The sequence below is a fragment of the Cololabis saira genome, chromosome 1 (genome assembly GCF_033807715.1).
Source record: "Cololabis saira isolate AMF1-May2022 chromosome 1, fColSai1.1, whole genome shotgun sequence".
Taxonomy (NCBI): domain Eukaryota; kingdom Metazoa; phylum Chordata; class Actinopteri; order Beloniformes; family Belonidae; genus Cololabis; species Cololabis saira.
In genome coordinates, this window is record NC_084587.1 from 41,122,632 (window position 1) to 41,138,464 (window position 15,833).

The window sequence follows — 15,833 nt, forward strand, 5'->3', positions numbered from 1 at the left end:
AAGTGTTGTTTTTTTTTTTTTTTTTTATTGAGGCCAGTGGGGTGGCCAGCAAATTTATAGGGGGGGGCAGTGGCCACACCAGGCCACCCGTTGGTGGCGCCACTGAGTCAGGAACCGGTCCCGATGTCTTCAGTCGACGCAGGATAAACGATAAAAAATTGTTTTCTTTTCTATTTTTTACTTTTTTCTTCGCACTGGTTGTTGCTTCATCTCGCGACCGACTGTCCTGCCGACGTTGCTGCACCTTCAGCTGGAGGAAGGAGACGCAGGTCAGCCTCCACTAAGTGGTACCGTTCAAGCACATCACTGCAGAGGACTGCAGGTCCGGACCCCAGCGGCCAGTGGAGAACCCGCAGGTCTGGACTCGGAGTTAGTTTGAATACCTGGATGCAGCCAGTCGACTATAACTTAATCAGCAGAATCACAGAACCTAACACTTTTTTGGGCTTTTGTGTTCATGTGAAATGACTTGTAAAACTTGAAAGAACCTTGTTGAAAGAAAAAAAAACAGAAAAGCAGAGGCTCCGCCCACATCTGTATTGTTTTTTTAATATTGGACTCTTTGGACGTCTGTACCTGAACTCCTGCATTCAAACGGAACAAACAGGTGAACTCTGCAGGTAACCTCAGTTCTGAGGTGTTTCCAGGTCCCGGTAAGCATTTGTCAGCCAGTGAATGTTCTTGAATCTCTGGATGACACCTGAGCCAGCAGCAACATTTGGGGGTGTGTCTGCTTTGACTGGCAGCAGTGTCGGCCAATCTGGGTTAACATCCCTGCCAGCACTAAACATCACATAAGTACAGGAGACCTCTAAGTCGTCTAATCTATGAGCCAGCAGGTGATCTGATCCACAAGCACACCTGAGCAGAGTCAACCAGGTAATGTCCACACCAGCTTCCTCTATATGTGACATCACTTCCTGTGGCTCCCAGACCTGCACAGTAGTCCCCTTGCATTACATGAACAGACGGTGGCAGTCCAACAGGATGGGGAGGAGGTCAATGACGAGGACACCAACAAGGAAGAAGCTGGAGGGGGGGGCTGGTCTCAGATGTAGAACTGGTTAGCAGCTAGGTTGTCCATGAACGGCTGAACCAGGAAGTCGGTGGAGAAGTAGAAGACGAGGCCGAAGGTGATGGAGATGGGCAGCGCCGGCAGAGCTTTCTTAAAGATGGCCAGCAGCAGCAGAGTCAGACACAGGCCCTGGGACACAGGTGAGTACAGGTTAGAGACAGGTGAATAGAGGTTAGAGACAGGTGAGTACAGGTTAGAGACATGTGAGTACAGGTTAGAGACAGGTGGGTACAGGGAAGAGACAGGTGGGTACAGGTTAGAGACAGGTGAATAGAGGTTAGATACAGGTGGGTACAGGTTAGAGACAGGTGGGTACAGGTTAGATACAGGTGAATAGAGGTTAGAGACAGGTGGGTAGAGGTTAGAGACAGGTGGGTAGAGGTTAGAGACAGGTGGGTAGAGGTTAGAGACAGGTGAATAAAGGTTAGAGACAGGTGGGTAGAGGTTAGAGACAGGTGGGTACAGGTTAGATACAGGCGGGTACAGGTTAGAGACAGGTGAATAGAGGTTAGAGACAGGTGGGTACAGGTTAGAGACAGGTGGGTAGAGGTTAGAGACAGGTGAATAGAGGTTAGAGACAGGTGGGTAGAGGTTAGAGACAGGTGAATAGAGGTTAGAGACAGGTGAATAGAGGTTAGAGACAGGTGGGTACAGGTTAGAGACAGGTGAATAGAGGTTAAAGACAGGTGGGTACAGGTTAGAGACAGGTGGGTACAGGTTAGAGACAGGTGAATAGAGGTTAGAGACAGGTGGGTACAGGTTAGAGACAGGTGAATAGAGGTTAAAGACAGGTGAGTACAGGTTAGAGACAGGTGGGTACAGGTTAGAGACAGGTGAATAGAGGTTAGATACAGGTGGGTACAGGTTAGATACAGGTGGGTAGAGGTTAGAGACAGGTGAATAGAGGTTAGAGACAGGTGAATAGAGGTTAGATACAGGTGGGTACAGGTTAGAGACAGGTGAATAGAGGTTAGAGACAGGTGAATAGAGGTTAGATACAGGTGGGTACAGGTTAGAGACAGGTGAATAGAGGTTAGAGACAGGTGAATAGAGGTTAGAGACAGGTGGGTACAGGTTAGATACAGGTGGGTACAGGTTAGAGACAGGTGAATAGAGGTTAGAGACAGGTGAATAGAGGTTAGAGACAGGTGAATAGAGGTTAGAGACAGGTGAATAGAGGTTAGAGACAGGTGGGTACAAGTTAGAGACAGGTGAATAGAGGTTAGAGACAGGTGAATAGAGGTTAGAGACAGGTGAATAGAGGTTAGAGACAGGTGAATAGAGGTTAGAGACAGGTGAATAGAGGTTAGAGACAGGTGGGTACAGGTTAGAGACAGGTGAATAGAGGTTAGAGACAGTTGAATAGAGGTTAGAGACAGTTGAATAGAGGTTAGAGACAGTTGAATAGAGGTTAGATACAGGTGAATAGAGGTTAGAGACAGGTGAATAGAGGTTAGAGACAGGTGGGTAGAGGTTAGAGACAGGTGGGTAGAGGTTAGAGACAGGTGGGTAGAGGTTAGAGACAGGTGGGTAGAGGTTAGAGACAAGTGGGTAGAGGTTAGAGACAGGTGGGTAGAGGTTAGAGACAGGTGAATAGAGGTTAGAGACAGGTGAATAGAGGTTAGAGACAGGTGGGTACAGGTTAGATACAGGTGGGTAGAGGTTAGAGACAGGTGAATAGAGGTTAGAGACAGGTGAATAGAGGTTAGAGACAGGTGGGTACAGGTTAGATACAGGTGGGTAGAGGTTAGAGACAGGTGGGTACAGGTTAGATACAGGTGAATAGAGGTTAGAGACAGGTGGGTACAGGTTAGATACAGGTGAATAGAGGTTAGATACAGGTGAATAGAGGTTAGAGACAGGTGAATAGAGGTTAGAGACAGGTGAATAGAGGTTAGAGACAGGTGGGTACAGGTTAGAGACAGGCAGGGTAACAGTGAGGGCCACATAAGTATAGGTGAGCACACAAGACACCAGTTCAGGTGATGAAGACCGACCCGCTTCGTTCACTCGTGTGAAGGTGACACTTACAATGAGAATGGCGACGAAACAGGCTAGCGTGGTGTTCCAGTCTCCGCCGGTCGCAGCAGCTTTTCCCACCAGGACGCTGTAGAAGATGAAGTCTCCGAGGCCGAGCTTCACGCCTCCTGCAGACACAAACACGCGTCACACTCTGAAACCTCCCACTCCCACCTCAAACTTCCAAACTCACTGTCCTCCTCCAGCTCGTCCTCTGGAGGCAGCTGGGGCCGTCGGCTCTGAGGCTCCGCCCTCCCCCCGCTCTGCTCCGCCTCCTCATCTGAAACAGAAGGAGTGCCGTGTCAGTACGATAGAGGAGCGCAAAAACAATGACGTGGTTGTGGGTCAGTGTGATGTCACACCTGTTTCCGATCGCTGAGCGTCCGCTGGGCCCGCCATCCCCACCGTCCACATCATGGCAGCTGCACACGCACACACACACACACAACATCAGTAACTAGATTCCAGAAGAAAACTCCACTAGATTAATGGAATCCCACAACTCTGAGACACATTAGGTTCACTTTTGACTTTTCCTGTCTGAAACTTAACCAAGCACCCTCCATCTTGGGAGCTGGATAGCTCATGTGGTTGACCAGGTTCACCATATGAGGAGGCCAAAACACCTCTTGCCCCTTTTCCACCAAACCTGTTCCCGGCCTGGTTCTGGGCCAGTGCTGGTGCCGGTTCACAACTCGTTCAACTTGCGAACCGGCTGAGAACCGGTTTGTTTTTTCATAACTCGGGTGCTAATGGGAGCCACGTCATTACGTAGCTCAAAACGTCAGTTGCGTTGTGACAAACGTCAGTTACGACATTGGCACAAAAGTTGAAGCAACAACAACATATTTGCTCAAATACAGACTCGGTCCGCATAGCACCCTCCGTGGATCATAGCGCTAAAAGACACAGACCACTACTGCTTTGCTGCTTCCATATTAATTCGTCGCTCATTTGAAAATGTTGCCGTCTCGCAGTCTTGCTAGTGCCGTTGGTCTTAACAACTCTGTCCCCTCCGCTTATGTAAGCAGTTCTTTCCTCTCGCCCAACAAAGAGTTGGTGCTACCTTGGAACCGTTTTTTCTGGCCCGGAGCCAGTTCTTTGTCACTGGGAACAGAAAGCCTGGCTCCAAACTCAGCAATGGCCCATAAACCAGCCCTGGAACCGTTTTGGTGGAAAAGGAGCGTCTGTGACACAGATATAAATAAATGTACCAGAGTATAAACTGTTCCAGAATCCTTCATTCAAGTCTCATCAGCCACAATCTTAGTTCAGTTCCGGTTCCTGCAAATTGTACGGTAAGAAGAAGAACAGGTCACCCAGAGCTCTTTGTGGTAAAAGGACCAAAACCAACTGAGGTTTTTGTACACCTGATTTAGCCATCTCTCTGAACACATTTTTCCGGTGCTGAAAATGATTAATCATTAAATAGATTTCTGTACGTTCTTCGTTCAAGTACCACCCTTTTGTCCAGCCATGTTGGCTGGTTGTCTCACGGTTATGGAGTGATGACCAGTTCTTGTGTAAAAGTATGTTTACTCACAGGAGTATATGAGGGCGGGGAAGATGGGCTCATTGCGCTCCTGAGCTGTTTCCACCAACATCCTGAGAGGTCCTTTAGGACTGAGGACAGCCACCAGGTCTGCAAAGACACAAGCAATCACAGCAAGGCATCATGGGAGGACAGCCTGATACAGTATATGACAGGTGCGTGCAATTCCTAGACAATAAGAAGAACTGGACAAACTGCCTGTGACATCATCCGTGTGAAGCTGAAGAGTGCCCCTTTAACTTAACTGACTTATCTTAAGTTATCCTATGATGCTTATTGATAATACTGTCTAAACACCTCATCAAGTGTCGCTATGGAAACATCTTCTGAAACGAGGGCTGAACCCAGGACCAGCAGGGATGTCACTAACCCTAACCCAACCCAGAACCGGTCCCTTCTCTTGAACAGTTAACAGCTAAAGCCAGGTTTTATCCGACATGAGAACGATTCATTCGGTCTTTATTCACAGAAGTCACGACATGACCAGTAAAGTTATGGGATAGCTAGCTGTCAATCAAAGTTTATTTCTGCTGTAAAGTTGAACATTTTACCCTGGAGGTCAGTGGAGATGAACTCCCTGTTGGATCTGTAGAGGAATTGCAGGTCTGGATCCAGACCCTAGTGATCAGTAAAGTGGTCGGTACAAGAACGGGCCTCAAATCTCTCGACTCCCAACTCACCATATATGGAGATGGCTCCCAGGATGACCCAGGCCGACCACGGAGGCAGGTACTTGATGAAGACGAGGGCCATGAGGGCGCTGATGAGGATCAGGTAGGCCTGCTGGAGCTTCAGAGGGCCCTTCCAGTGGATGCAGATCATCCCCACCGCCCCAAAGTTCCAGATGATCATGGCCACCGTTGGGTAGTCCACAGCGACGTTGTACGTCTTAAATACCTCACTGGCAAACAGAAGAAAACCCCATGAAACACCTGTTCCTGAATTGTCAGCCACTGTTCAGCTATCTGAAACACCAGACAGACAATCTTCACCCTCAGGTTTAGAGGTTCATCAGAACAGGTTCACCAGCTTAAATAGGTCTAAACTACATATCAGTGTCTGCTGTCTACACCTGTTTATATAGTGGTCTCTGTAGTCCACCAACTAACCAGGTATCAGTCATATGTACATAGAACTCTTAGTTCTCCAGTTAATGAATCATTAATACTAATATATCTGCTCTTTTGTACCTTTGACAATATATCTGTGTCTCTCCTTTCTCTGTTCTTCATCCTCCCTTTCCTATCTCTCTTCTCCTGCTCTACCCAGCTGGTCTTCAGCAGGAGGATCCCCCTTATGATCAAGGTTTCTCCCCTCTTAAAGGGAAAGTTCGGTTTTTTACAACCTGGACCTTATTTCTGGCATTTTTTATGGTTGTATACTCACCCAGGCATGTTTGGTGTCATTTGGAGTCCTTCAGAAGATATTAGGGGGTTTTGTGCGAGCCGCTTCTCCATATAACGGTAGCGCATGAGGGCACAGCGGGACACAGACGATGCAGCGTCTAAATAACACATGATTGCCGCGAAACTCTTCATTTCTTTTATGAATCACTAGATCTGCTTCCAGGACCTGTTGTCTTCATCCGGGGCTTTGTGTGTAACAAATAAATCAGTTTGTAAACAAGACCTCTGAACTCATGACGTCATCTCTGTGCGCGCACTCTGTCCTCCGTTCAGTGAGCTCTTCAGCCGTATACTCCGGCTCAAAACGGTAAGGACGTCCATCATATTCAAAGTCGTCGTACACAACCTCAGAATTTGACAAATATTCAGACATGTTTCAAATAACTAACAGTAAACTAACAGTAGCGAACTCCAGCTGTACACAGAGCTGTGTCTGCGATGCGCGCACAGAGATGACGTCATGAGTTCAGAGGTCTTGTTTACAAACGGATTTATTTAATACACAGACAGCCCCGGATGTAGACAACAGGTCCTGGAAGCAGATCTAGTGATTCATAAAAGAAATGAAGAGTTTTGCGGCAATCATGTGTTATTTAGACGCTGCATCGTCTGTGTCCCGCGGTGCCCTCATGCGCTACCGTTATATGGAGAAGCGGCTCGCACAAAACTCCTAATATCTTCCGAAGGACTCCAAATGACACCAAACTTGCCTGGGTGAGTATACGACCATAGAAAATGCCAGAAATAAGGTCCAGGTTGTAAGAAAAATGAACTTTCCCTTTAAAGGAGAGGTTTTTTAAATGTAATAATTGCTCGGGGGTCATGATCTGGGTGTCTGGAAAGATCCTACAACAATGTGTTGTAATAGACATAATATGAATACTGAATTGAATTAATTGACTTATCAAAGATAAAGTCACATTATCAGAGTTAAAATCATTTTTGCTTTTTTGATTATTTTGAACAAATCTAGATATGGAATAACAACATGAAGTCTCCACCTCTTTGGAAACCTCAATCAGGGCTACATCCAGATATCCAGATACATCTACATTTAAGTTTTTCTGTGGAGCTGATTGTTCCAGATGTCCAGGTTCTGGTTCCTGTGGAACTGATACTGAACAGCCATTGGATCGTTTGTGTCAGAGGGGCGGGGCTTACGGACTGGTCTGTTGGCAGAGGTTTCTTTTTTAACGGGTATGGGCTGGCCACACATGGGGATAGACGCATGAGCAGGGGGATCAGTGATTGGAGCTTAGAGGACTGATCAGCAGACGTAAACGAAGTTGTGTCGTTTCTGGAAACTTCTGGTTTGATTGCTCTTTCAAAATATTTATTTGCTGCTTGACCAATCATGCACCTCTTAAAATGACAGCTGGTACCTGCAAACTGGATATGTGACAGTCTAAGACAGTTGTGAACCTTGGAGAGGCAGGAAAAGAGGACGTGGGATGTTTAAGAGTCGAGACGGCGTCTGGAGAAGTCACGTTGCCTCAGCTCTGAACTCACCCCAGGTACATGTAGCTGAACCAGAAGAGCAGCAGCAGGGAGGACATGATGAGCCAGCCGTGGATGAACTGCACACCACAAACACAACGAGGAACAGACACAGTTAAAGGAGCATGAGGCAGGATTGAGGCAGGATTTATGAAAAAAATTCGTAAACGTTTTAAGTTTTCTAGTAATAATGTCAGATGAAGCGTTCCAAACCAAAAAGAGTGAGCCCTCTAGCGTATCTCCCCGTTGCCTTGAACAGGCTGTGTGCTGCAAAATGTGCTGCAATTCTGGGCCGGAATTTCCCGCGCTGTCCTGCGGATGTGACGTCACATGACGCTGCATGCACGTTCTCCCCGTTCTCCCGTGCCTTCCCTGTTAGCTGCAGTACCTCCGACGGCCGTCGGGGGAAGGGTGGCGATAGAGAGTCTCATTTCTTAAAAGGAGCCTCATGCTCCTTTAAAGGCACTCAGAACCATAGTCATATATACGTAGACGCCCCATCGAGTGCTGAGCCGTACGTCAACGTTGCCGCCATATTGGATGTGGCAAGACTGCGCTGTAAACTAATACAAGTAAATGGACTTATTTTCATAAAGCGCCTTTCTACAAAGAAATTTACGTTTTACGTCTCATTTATTCATTCACACACGCACTAATATACTTGGGAAACAGTTAGGCACCAAATATAATATATTTAATTTTCTCAGATGGCTAAAATAAGAACTTTATTGATCCCACATAGGAGTAATTCATGTTATATCAGCTACAGAGAACAAGGTAGTGCCGAAAAACAATATATATCCCCCCTCACAAAAATAAGAAAAATAGAGAAACATATTTTCTCATCAACAAAACATATTTTTAAATTTTCAAGTAACAAAATAACATATTTGAACTATTTCTCTGATTTTTTCAATTATTTTATCGTCTGAAAAATGGTTAAAAGGTTATTTTATTGTTTGAAAAATTGTTCAAATATGTTATTTTGTTATTTGAAACATTTTAAATTTGTTTTGTTGATCTATTTCTCTATTTTTCTTATTTTTGTGAGGGGGGATATATATTGTTTTTCGGCACTACCTTGTTCTCTATAGCTGATATAACATGAATTACTCCTATGTGGGATAAATAAAGTTCTTATTTTTGCCATCTGAGAAAATTAAATATATTATATTTGGTGCCTAACTGTTTCCCAAGTATATTAGTGCGTGTGTGAATGAATAAATGAGACGTAAAACGTAAATTTCTTTGTAGAAAGGCGCTTTATGAAAATAAGCCCATTTACTTGTATTTGTTTACAGCGCAGTCTTGCCACATCCAATATGGCGACGTTGACGTATCGCAGCAGCGGGCAAGAACACTGGATGCGGCGTCTACGTATATATATGTCATATGCTCAGAACGGCGCCGCAGCTGCACGTTTATGTCGGGAACATCAGTTATCTTCCTGACAGAACGCTCACAAACCTTGTAGCAGCGGTACTTGTAGAGAACCACCAGGAAAATGGTCATGACCACGATGACGCTGATCATGATGATGGTGTTGAGGACGGAGTTGAGCAGCCGCCGGCCCACCGAGGAGGTGTTCTCTGTGAACGGAGTGTAGATCCTGCGGGGACAGCGGCAGGTTAGAGGCTAGAGGAGGACGCGGAGCAGCGGCGGGCGCGTCAACCTACAGCTGCTGGTCCGTCTTCTCGGTGTAGAAGCTGATGGACTTGATGGTGGCGACCACCACGACCATGCACAGGGTGACGGGGACGAACAACATGATGACATGCTTCGCTCCGTATTTGAGGGTCAGCTCCTCCTCGTCAGCGTCTACTTCCTGGTCAGAGCCGCCGCCACCGTCACCGGCGCCGCCGGCTTCACCGCCACCGTCTGCAGCATCCGGGCGAGCTCTTCTGCTCACCCCCGCCTGCACCGGAGGAGACGGCAGTCAGCGTCAGCAGACAGCTGATGTGCAGCCTAATCAGCGTAAGCTCGTTACCTTCTTGGCGGGCGTGTCCTCAGACGGGCTGAGGTCGGAGTCCGGCGTGTAGGACGGCACCGCGGGGCTCTCCGACTGGACCAGGGCCGACCGCTCGTTGTAGACGTCCTCCTCACTGTCAGACGTGTTCATGGCTGCAGGAGCAGCTGGACAGGAAGCTGCTAACGTCTGCTGCTCAGGAACGCCGCGCTGCTCAGGAACGCCGCGCTGCTCAGGAACGCCGCGCTGCTCAGGAACGCCGCGCTGCTCAGGAACGCTGACGGGTCCTGAAGTCACAAGCACGTCAACAGACATTTAGATGAAGAGGAGAGAGCACCCTATAACACTCTTCCTCACCCCTATAACACTCTTCCTCACCCCTATAACACTCTTCCTCACCCCTATAACACTCTTCCTCACCCCTATAACACTCTTCCTCACCCCTATAACACTCTTCCTCACCCCTATAACACTCTTCCTCACCCCTATATACCCTTCCTCACCCCTATAACACTCTACCTCACCCCTATATACCCTTCCTCACCCCTATAACACTCTACCTCACCCCTATATACCCTTCCTCACCCCTATAACACTCTTCCTCACCTCTATAACACTCTTCCTCACCTCTATAACACTCTTCCTCACCCCTATAACACTCTTCCTCACCCCTATGACACTCTTCCTCACCACATAACACTCTTCCTCACCCCTATAACACTCTACCTCACCCCATAATGCTCTTCCTCACCCCTATAACACTCTTCCTCACCCCTATAACACTATTCATCACCCCTATAACACTCTTCCTCACCCCTATAACACTCTTCCTCACCTCTATAATACTCTACCTCACCCCATAATGCTCTTCCTCACCCCTATAACACTCTTCCTCACCCCTATAATGCTCTTCCTCACCCCTATAACACTCTTCCTCACCCCTATAACACTCTTCCTCACCTCTATAACACTCTTCCTCACCACATAACACTCTTCCTCACCTCTATAACACTCTTCCTCACCCCTATAACACTCTTCCTCACCCCTATAATGCTCTTCCTCACCCCAATAACGCTCTTCCTCACCTCTATAACACTCTTCCTCACCCCTATAACACTCTTCCTCACCCCTATAACACTCTTCCTCACCCCAATAACGCTCTTCCTCACCTCTATAACACTCTTCCTCACCTCTATAACACTCTTCCTCACCCCTATAACACTCTTCCTCACCCCTATGACACTCTTCCTCACCACATAACACTCTTCCTCACCCCATAATGCTCTTCCTCACCCCTATAATGCTCTTCCTCACCCCAATAACGCTCTTCCTCACCTCTATAACACTCTTCCTCACCCCTATAACACTCTTCCTCACCCCTATAACACTCTTCCTCACCTCTATAACACTCTTCCTCACCTCTATAACACTCTTCCTCACCCCTATAACACTCTTCCTCACCCCTATGACACTCTTCCTCACCACATAACACTCTTCCTCACCCCATAATGCTCTTCCTCACCCCTATAATGCTCTTCCTCACCCCTATAACACTCTTCCTCACCCCTATAACACTCTTCCTCACCCCTATAACACTCTTCCTCACCCCTATAACACTCTTCCTCACCCCTATAATGCTCTTCCTCACCCCAATAACACTCTTCCTCACCTCTATAACACTCTTCCTCACCCCTATAACACTCTTCCTCACCCCTATAACACTCTTCCTCACCCCTATAACACTCTTCCTCACCCCTATAACACTCTTCCTCACCTCTATAACACTCTTCCTCACCTCTATAACACTCTTCCTCACCCCTATAACACTCTTCCTCACCCCTATGACACTCTTCCTCACCACATAACACTCTTCCTCACCCCATAATGCTCTTCCTCACCCCTATAACACTCTTCCTCACCCCTATAACACTCTTCCTCACCACATGACACTCTACCTCACCCCATAATGCTCTTCCTCACCTCTATAACACTCTTCCTCACCTCTATAACACTCTTCCTCACCTCTATAACACTCTTCCTCACCACATGACACTCTACCTCACCCCTATATACCCTTCCTCACCTCTATAACACTCTTCCTCACCTCTATAACACTCTTCCTCACCACATGACACTCTACCTCACCCCTATAACACTCTTCCTCACCTCTATAACACTCTTCCTCACCCCTATAACACTCTTCCTCACCACATGACACTCTACCTCACCCCTATATACCCTTCCTCACCCCTATATACCCTTCCTCACCCCTATAACACTCTAGCTCACCCCTATATACCCTTCCTCACCCCTATAACACTCTTCCTCACCCCTATAACACTCTTCCTCACCCCTATAATGCTCTTCCTCACCCCAATAACACTCTTCCTCACCTCTATAACACTCTTCCTCACCCCTATAACACTCTTCCTCACCCCTATAACACTCTTCCTCACCACATAACACTCTTCCTCACCTCTATAACACTCTTCCTCACCCCTATAATGCTCTTCCTCACCCCTATAACACTCTTCCTCACCCCTATAACACTCTTCCTCACCCCTATAACACTCTACCTCACCCCTATATACCCTTCCTCACCCCTATAACACTCTTCCTCACCCCAATAACGCTCTTCCTCACCTCTATAACACTCTTCCTCACCTCTATAACACTCTTCCTCACCCCTATAACACTCTTCCTCACCCCTATGACACTCTTCCTCACCACATAACACTCTTCCTCACCCCATAATGCTCTTCCTCACCCCTATAACACTCTTCCTCACCTCTATAACACTCTTCCTCACCACATGACACTCTACCTCACCCCTATATACCCTTCCTCACCTCTATAACACTCTTCCTCACCTCTATAACACTCTTCCTCACCACATGACACTCTACCTCACCCCTATATACCCTTCCTCACCTCTATAACACTCTTCCTCACCTCTATAACACTCTTCCTCACCACATGACACTCTACCTCACCCCTATAACACTCTTCCTCACCTCTATAACACTCTTCCTCACCCCTATAACACTCTTCCTCACCACATGACACTCTACCTCACCCCTATATACCCTTCCTCACCCCTATATACCCTTCCTCACCCCTATAACACTCTAGCTCACCCCTATATACCCTTCCTCACCCCTATAACACTCTAGCTCACCCCTATATACCCTTCCTCACCCCTATAACACTCTTCCTCACCCCTATAACACTCTTCCTCACCCCTATAATGCTCTTCCTCACCCCAATAACACTCTTCCTCACCTCTATAACACTCTTCCTCACCCCTATAACACTCTTCCTCACCCCTATAACACTCTTCCTCACCACATAACACTCTTCCTCACCTCTATAACACTCTTCCTCACCCCTATAATGCTCTTCCTCACCCCTATAACACTCTTCCTCACCCCTATAACACTCTTCCTCACCCCTATAACACTCTACCTCACCCCTATATACCCTTCCTCACCCCTATAACACTCTTCCTCACCCCAATAACGCTCTTCCTCACCTCTATAACACTCTTCCTCACCTCTATAACACTCTTCCTCACCCCTATAACACTCTTCCTCACCCCTATAACACTCTTCCTCACCCCTATGACACTCTTCCTCACCACATAACACTCTTCCTCACCCCATAATGCTCTTCCTCACCCCTATAACACTCTTCCTCACCCCTATAACACTCTTCCTCACCACATGACACTCTACCTCACCCCATAATGCTCTTCCTCACCCCAATAACACTCTTCCTCACCACATGACACTCTACCTCACCCCTATAACACTCTTCCTCACCTCTATAACACTCTTCCTCACCACATGACACTCTTCCTCACCTCTATAACACTCTTCCTCACCCCTATAACACTCTTCCTCACCACATGACACTCTTCCTCACCCCTATAATGCTCTTCCTCACCCCTATAATGCTCTTCCTCACCCCTATAACACTCTTCCTAACCCCTATAACACTCTTCCTCACCCCTATAACACTCTTCCTCACCCCTATAACACTCTTCCTCACCCCTATAACACTCTTCCTCACCCCTATAACATTCTTCCTCACCCCTATAACACTCTTCCTCACCACATAACACTCTTCCTCACCTCTATAACACTCTTCCTCACCACATGACACTCTACCTCACCCCTATAACACTCTTCCTCACCTCTATAACACTCTTCCTCACCCCTATAACACTCTTCCTCACCACATGACACTCTACCTCACCCCTATATACCCTTCCTCACCCCTATAACACTCTTCCTCACCCCTATAACGCTCTTCCTCACCCCTATAACGCTCTTCCTCACCCCTATAACGCTCTTCCTCACCCCTATAACGCTCTTCCTCACCCCTATAACGCTCTTCCTCACCCCAATAAGGCTCTTCCTCAGCCTTTAACACTCTTCCTCACCTATGTAGCACTCATCCTGATCCATATACCGCTCTTCCTCCCCTGTCCCGGCCATTCCTCACCCACAACAGTCTTCCTCACCTGCACTTCAAGTCTGAGCCTGAACCCGAGCCGCCACTTTGAAGCTCTGCAACTTCCGGTTCTTCGACAGCGTCTAAATGTACGCAGATAAACGCACCTGGACGCGGAGGCTGACAACCAAGCCGTCAGAGTTCAATGAAAGTGATAAAATCGGCTGTTTGCCTGATTTAAACGCTCAGACCGCAGACGTCAACAAGAAAGGAAAACTGCAACCCGGAAGACGCCAGTCAGCTGACTGTCACGGACGTAGTCACGTGGCCGCCCTGACGTCACCGGCAGCAGCCAGCGAGCCATTGTGGAAAAATAAATCTTATTACGACATTAAATATGGATAATAAAGAACATGACTTTTCAAAATGAATTATCAAAATGAATCAATCAAAACGGGGCACTACCCGACTTTATCAGGAAAATAATAACTAAACAGCAAGGAGTCCGAGCACAGACCTTTGCAATCAGCAGCCGTGACAAATATTTATAAAATAAACACAGAAACGTTCTCTCACTCAAATGAATCAGAAATTATTTACACAAGTGTTAAAAGATAATGAAACAACACTTGGGATACATTCCGATGCCTAAACTACATATAAACAACAACTAACTAAACATTAAACACAATGTGTGTGTGTGTGTGTGTGTGTGTGTGTGTGTGTGTGTGTGTGTGTGTGTGTGTGTGTGTGTGTGTGTGTGTGTGTGTGTGTGTGTGTGTGTGTGTGTGTGTGTGTGTGTGTGTGTGTGTGTGTGTGTGTGTGTGTGTGTGTGTGTGTGTGTGTATAGTGCGTGTGCGTCAGTATTCAATTCAATTTTATTTATATAGCGTCTATTGCAAGAGAAGTTGTCTCTAGGCGCTTTCCAGAAACCCAGAACATGACCCCCGAGCAATATGTGTGTGTGTCAAGATAACCTCACGTAACGTGGACCAAAAGGAAAATGGCGAGCAACATCACATCATGTAAGACCTCAAGAGAGATAGCTGACGCGCTTTTCAAAACTGCAGGGGAAAGTTTCTTCACCCAGTGGTAACTGAAATTATTTGAGGCCTGGGGTCCGTTTCACAAAGCAGGTTCAACAAACTCCCAGTCTAATCCTGAACTCTTAGTTGATCTACTCTGAGATCGGAAACTCTGAGTTTTCGGTTCCAGAACAGCGGATTTGAGGTAATTTACTCAACTCTAAGTAGTTTCACCTGGAGTTACAAGCGTGCGCCACAACTATAAAAAGCCAGTATCTATAGAGCCCTGATACAAGGATTCACCATGGCAACCGGCGACAACAAAAGATACACATACTTTTTCTTTTTTTATCATATCATAAACCTGTCCAAGCCACCCGTCCCTTGAAATACGAAATTGTTCCGTAATTGGGAATTAAAAGTTGCGTTACGTATTGCAGTGTTTCCCAACCCTGGTCCTCGAGCCCCACTGTCCTGCATGTTTTAGATGTTTCCCTGCTTCAGCACACCGTGATACAAGTGGCTGTGTCATCAACAGAAGTGTCAAGACCTTGATGACAAGTTAATTAGGACCATTAATTAGAATCAGGTGTGATGATGAAGGGAAACATCTAAAACATGCAGGACATTGTGCCCCGAGGACCAGGGTTGGGAAACACTGCCGTATTGAACCAATACAGACACATATTATGCTCTTATTTATTTATGTAATAATATACAGGTGGAGGTCGGAAAATTTGAATATATTGCAAAACTTAATTCGTTCGTAGTAAATTCAACTTAAGGTGAAACAAATATTATTTCCCACTACATGCAAAGTGAGATATTTCAAGCCTTT

General features: G+C 46.7%; 1 protein-coding gene across 3 annotated transcripts; it reads right to left on the reverse strand.

Annotated features, from left to right (window-relative positions):
* Window positions 1-528: 528 nt before the first annotated feature.
* Window positions 529-14,272, reverse strand: psen2 (presenilin 2). 3 transcript variants are annotated; one of them, XM_061723627.1, is made up of 11 exons: window positions 14,041-14,272; window positions 9,537-9,802; window positions 9,226-9,464; window positions 9,017-9,158; window positions 7,562-7,629; window positions 5,327-5,547; window positions 4,638-4,736; window positions 3,457-3,516; window positions 3,288-3,374; window positions 3,107-3,222; window positions 529-1,204 (listed from the first exon to the last, which is right to left on the reverse strand). In XM_061723627.1, the coding sequence occupies exons 2-11, from the start codon at window positions 9,666-9,668 to the stop codon at window positions 1,049-1,051; spliced, it is 1,320 nt and encodes a 439-aa protein (XP_061579611.1). In that variant the 5' UTR covers window positions 9,669-9,802; window positions 14,041-14,272; the 3' UTR covers window positions 529-1,048. The 3 variants fall into 3 exon arrangements, with proteins under 3 accessions (XP_061579611.1, XP_061579622.1, XP_061579602.1); XM_061723638.1 differs by having other exon boundaries at window positions 14,138-14,261; XM_061723618.1 differs by lacking the exon at window positions 14,041-14,272 and adding an exon at window positions 13,960-14,040.
* Between the last annotated feature and the right edge of the window lie 1,561 nt (window positions 14,273-15,833).

Bases quoted from the DNA above. Each gene is read 5' to 3' on its own strand.
- psen2 (XM_061723618.1), bottom strand. From the start codon at position 14,014: ATGGCCGGGACAGGGGAGGAAGAGCGGTATATGGATCAGGATGAGTGC. The intron at 5,548-7,561 runs GTGAGTTCAGAG...TCTGTTTGCCAG, and splicing joins TTCAGCTACATGTACCTGGG to TGAGGTATTTAAGACGTACA. The intron at 3,517-4,637 runs GTGAGTAAACAT...GTGCGTGTGCAG, and splicing joins CCCCGCCCTCATATACTCCT to CTGCCATGATGTGGACGGTG.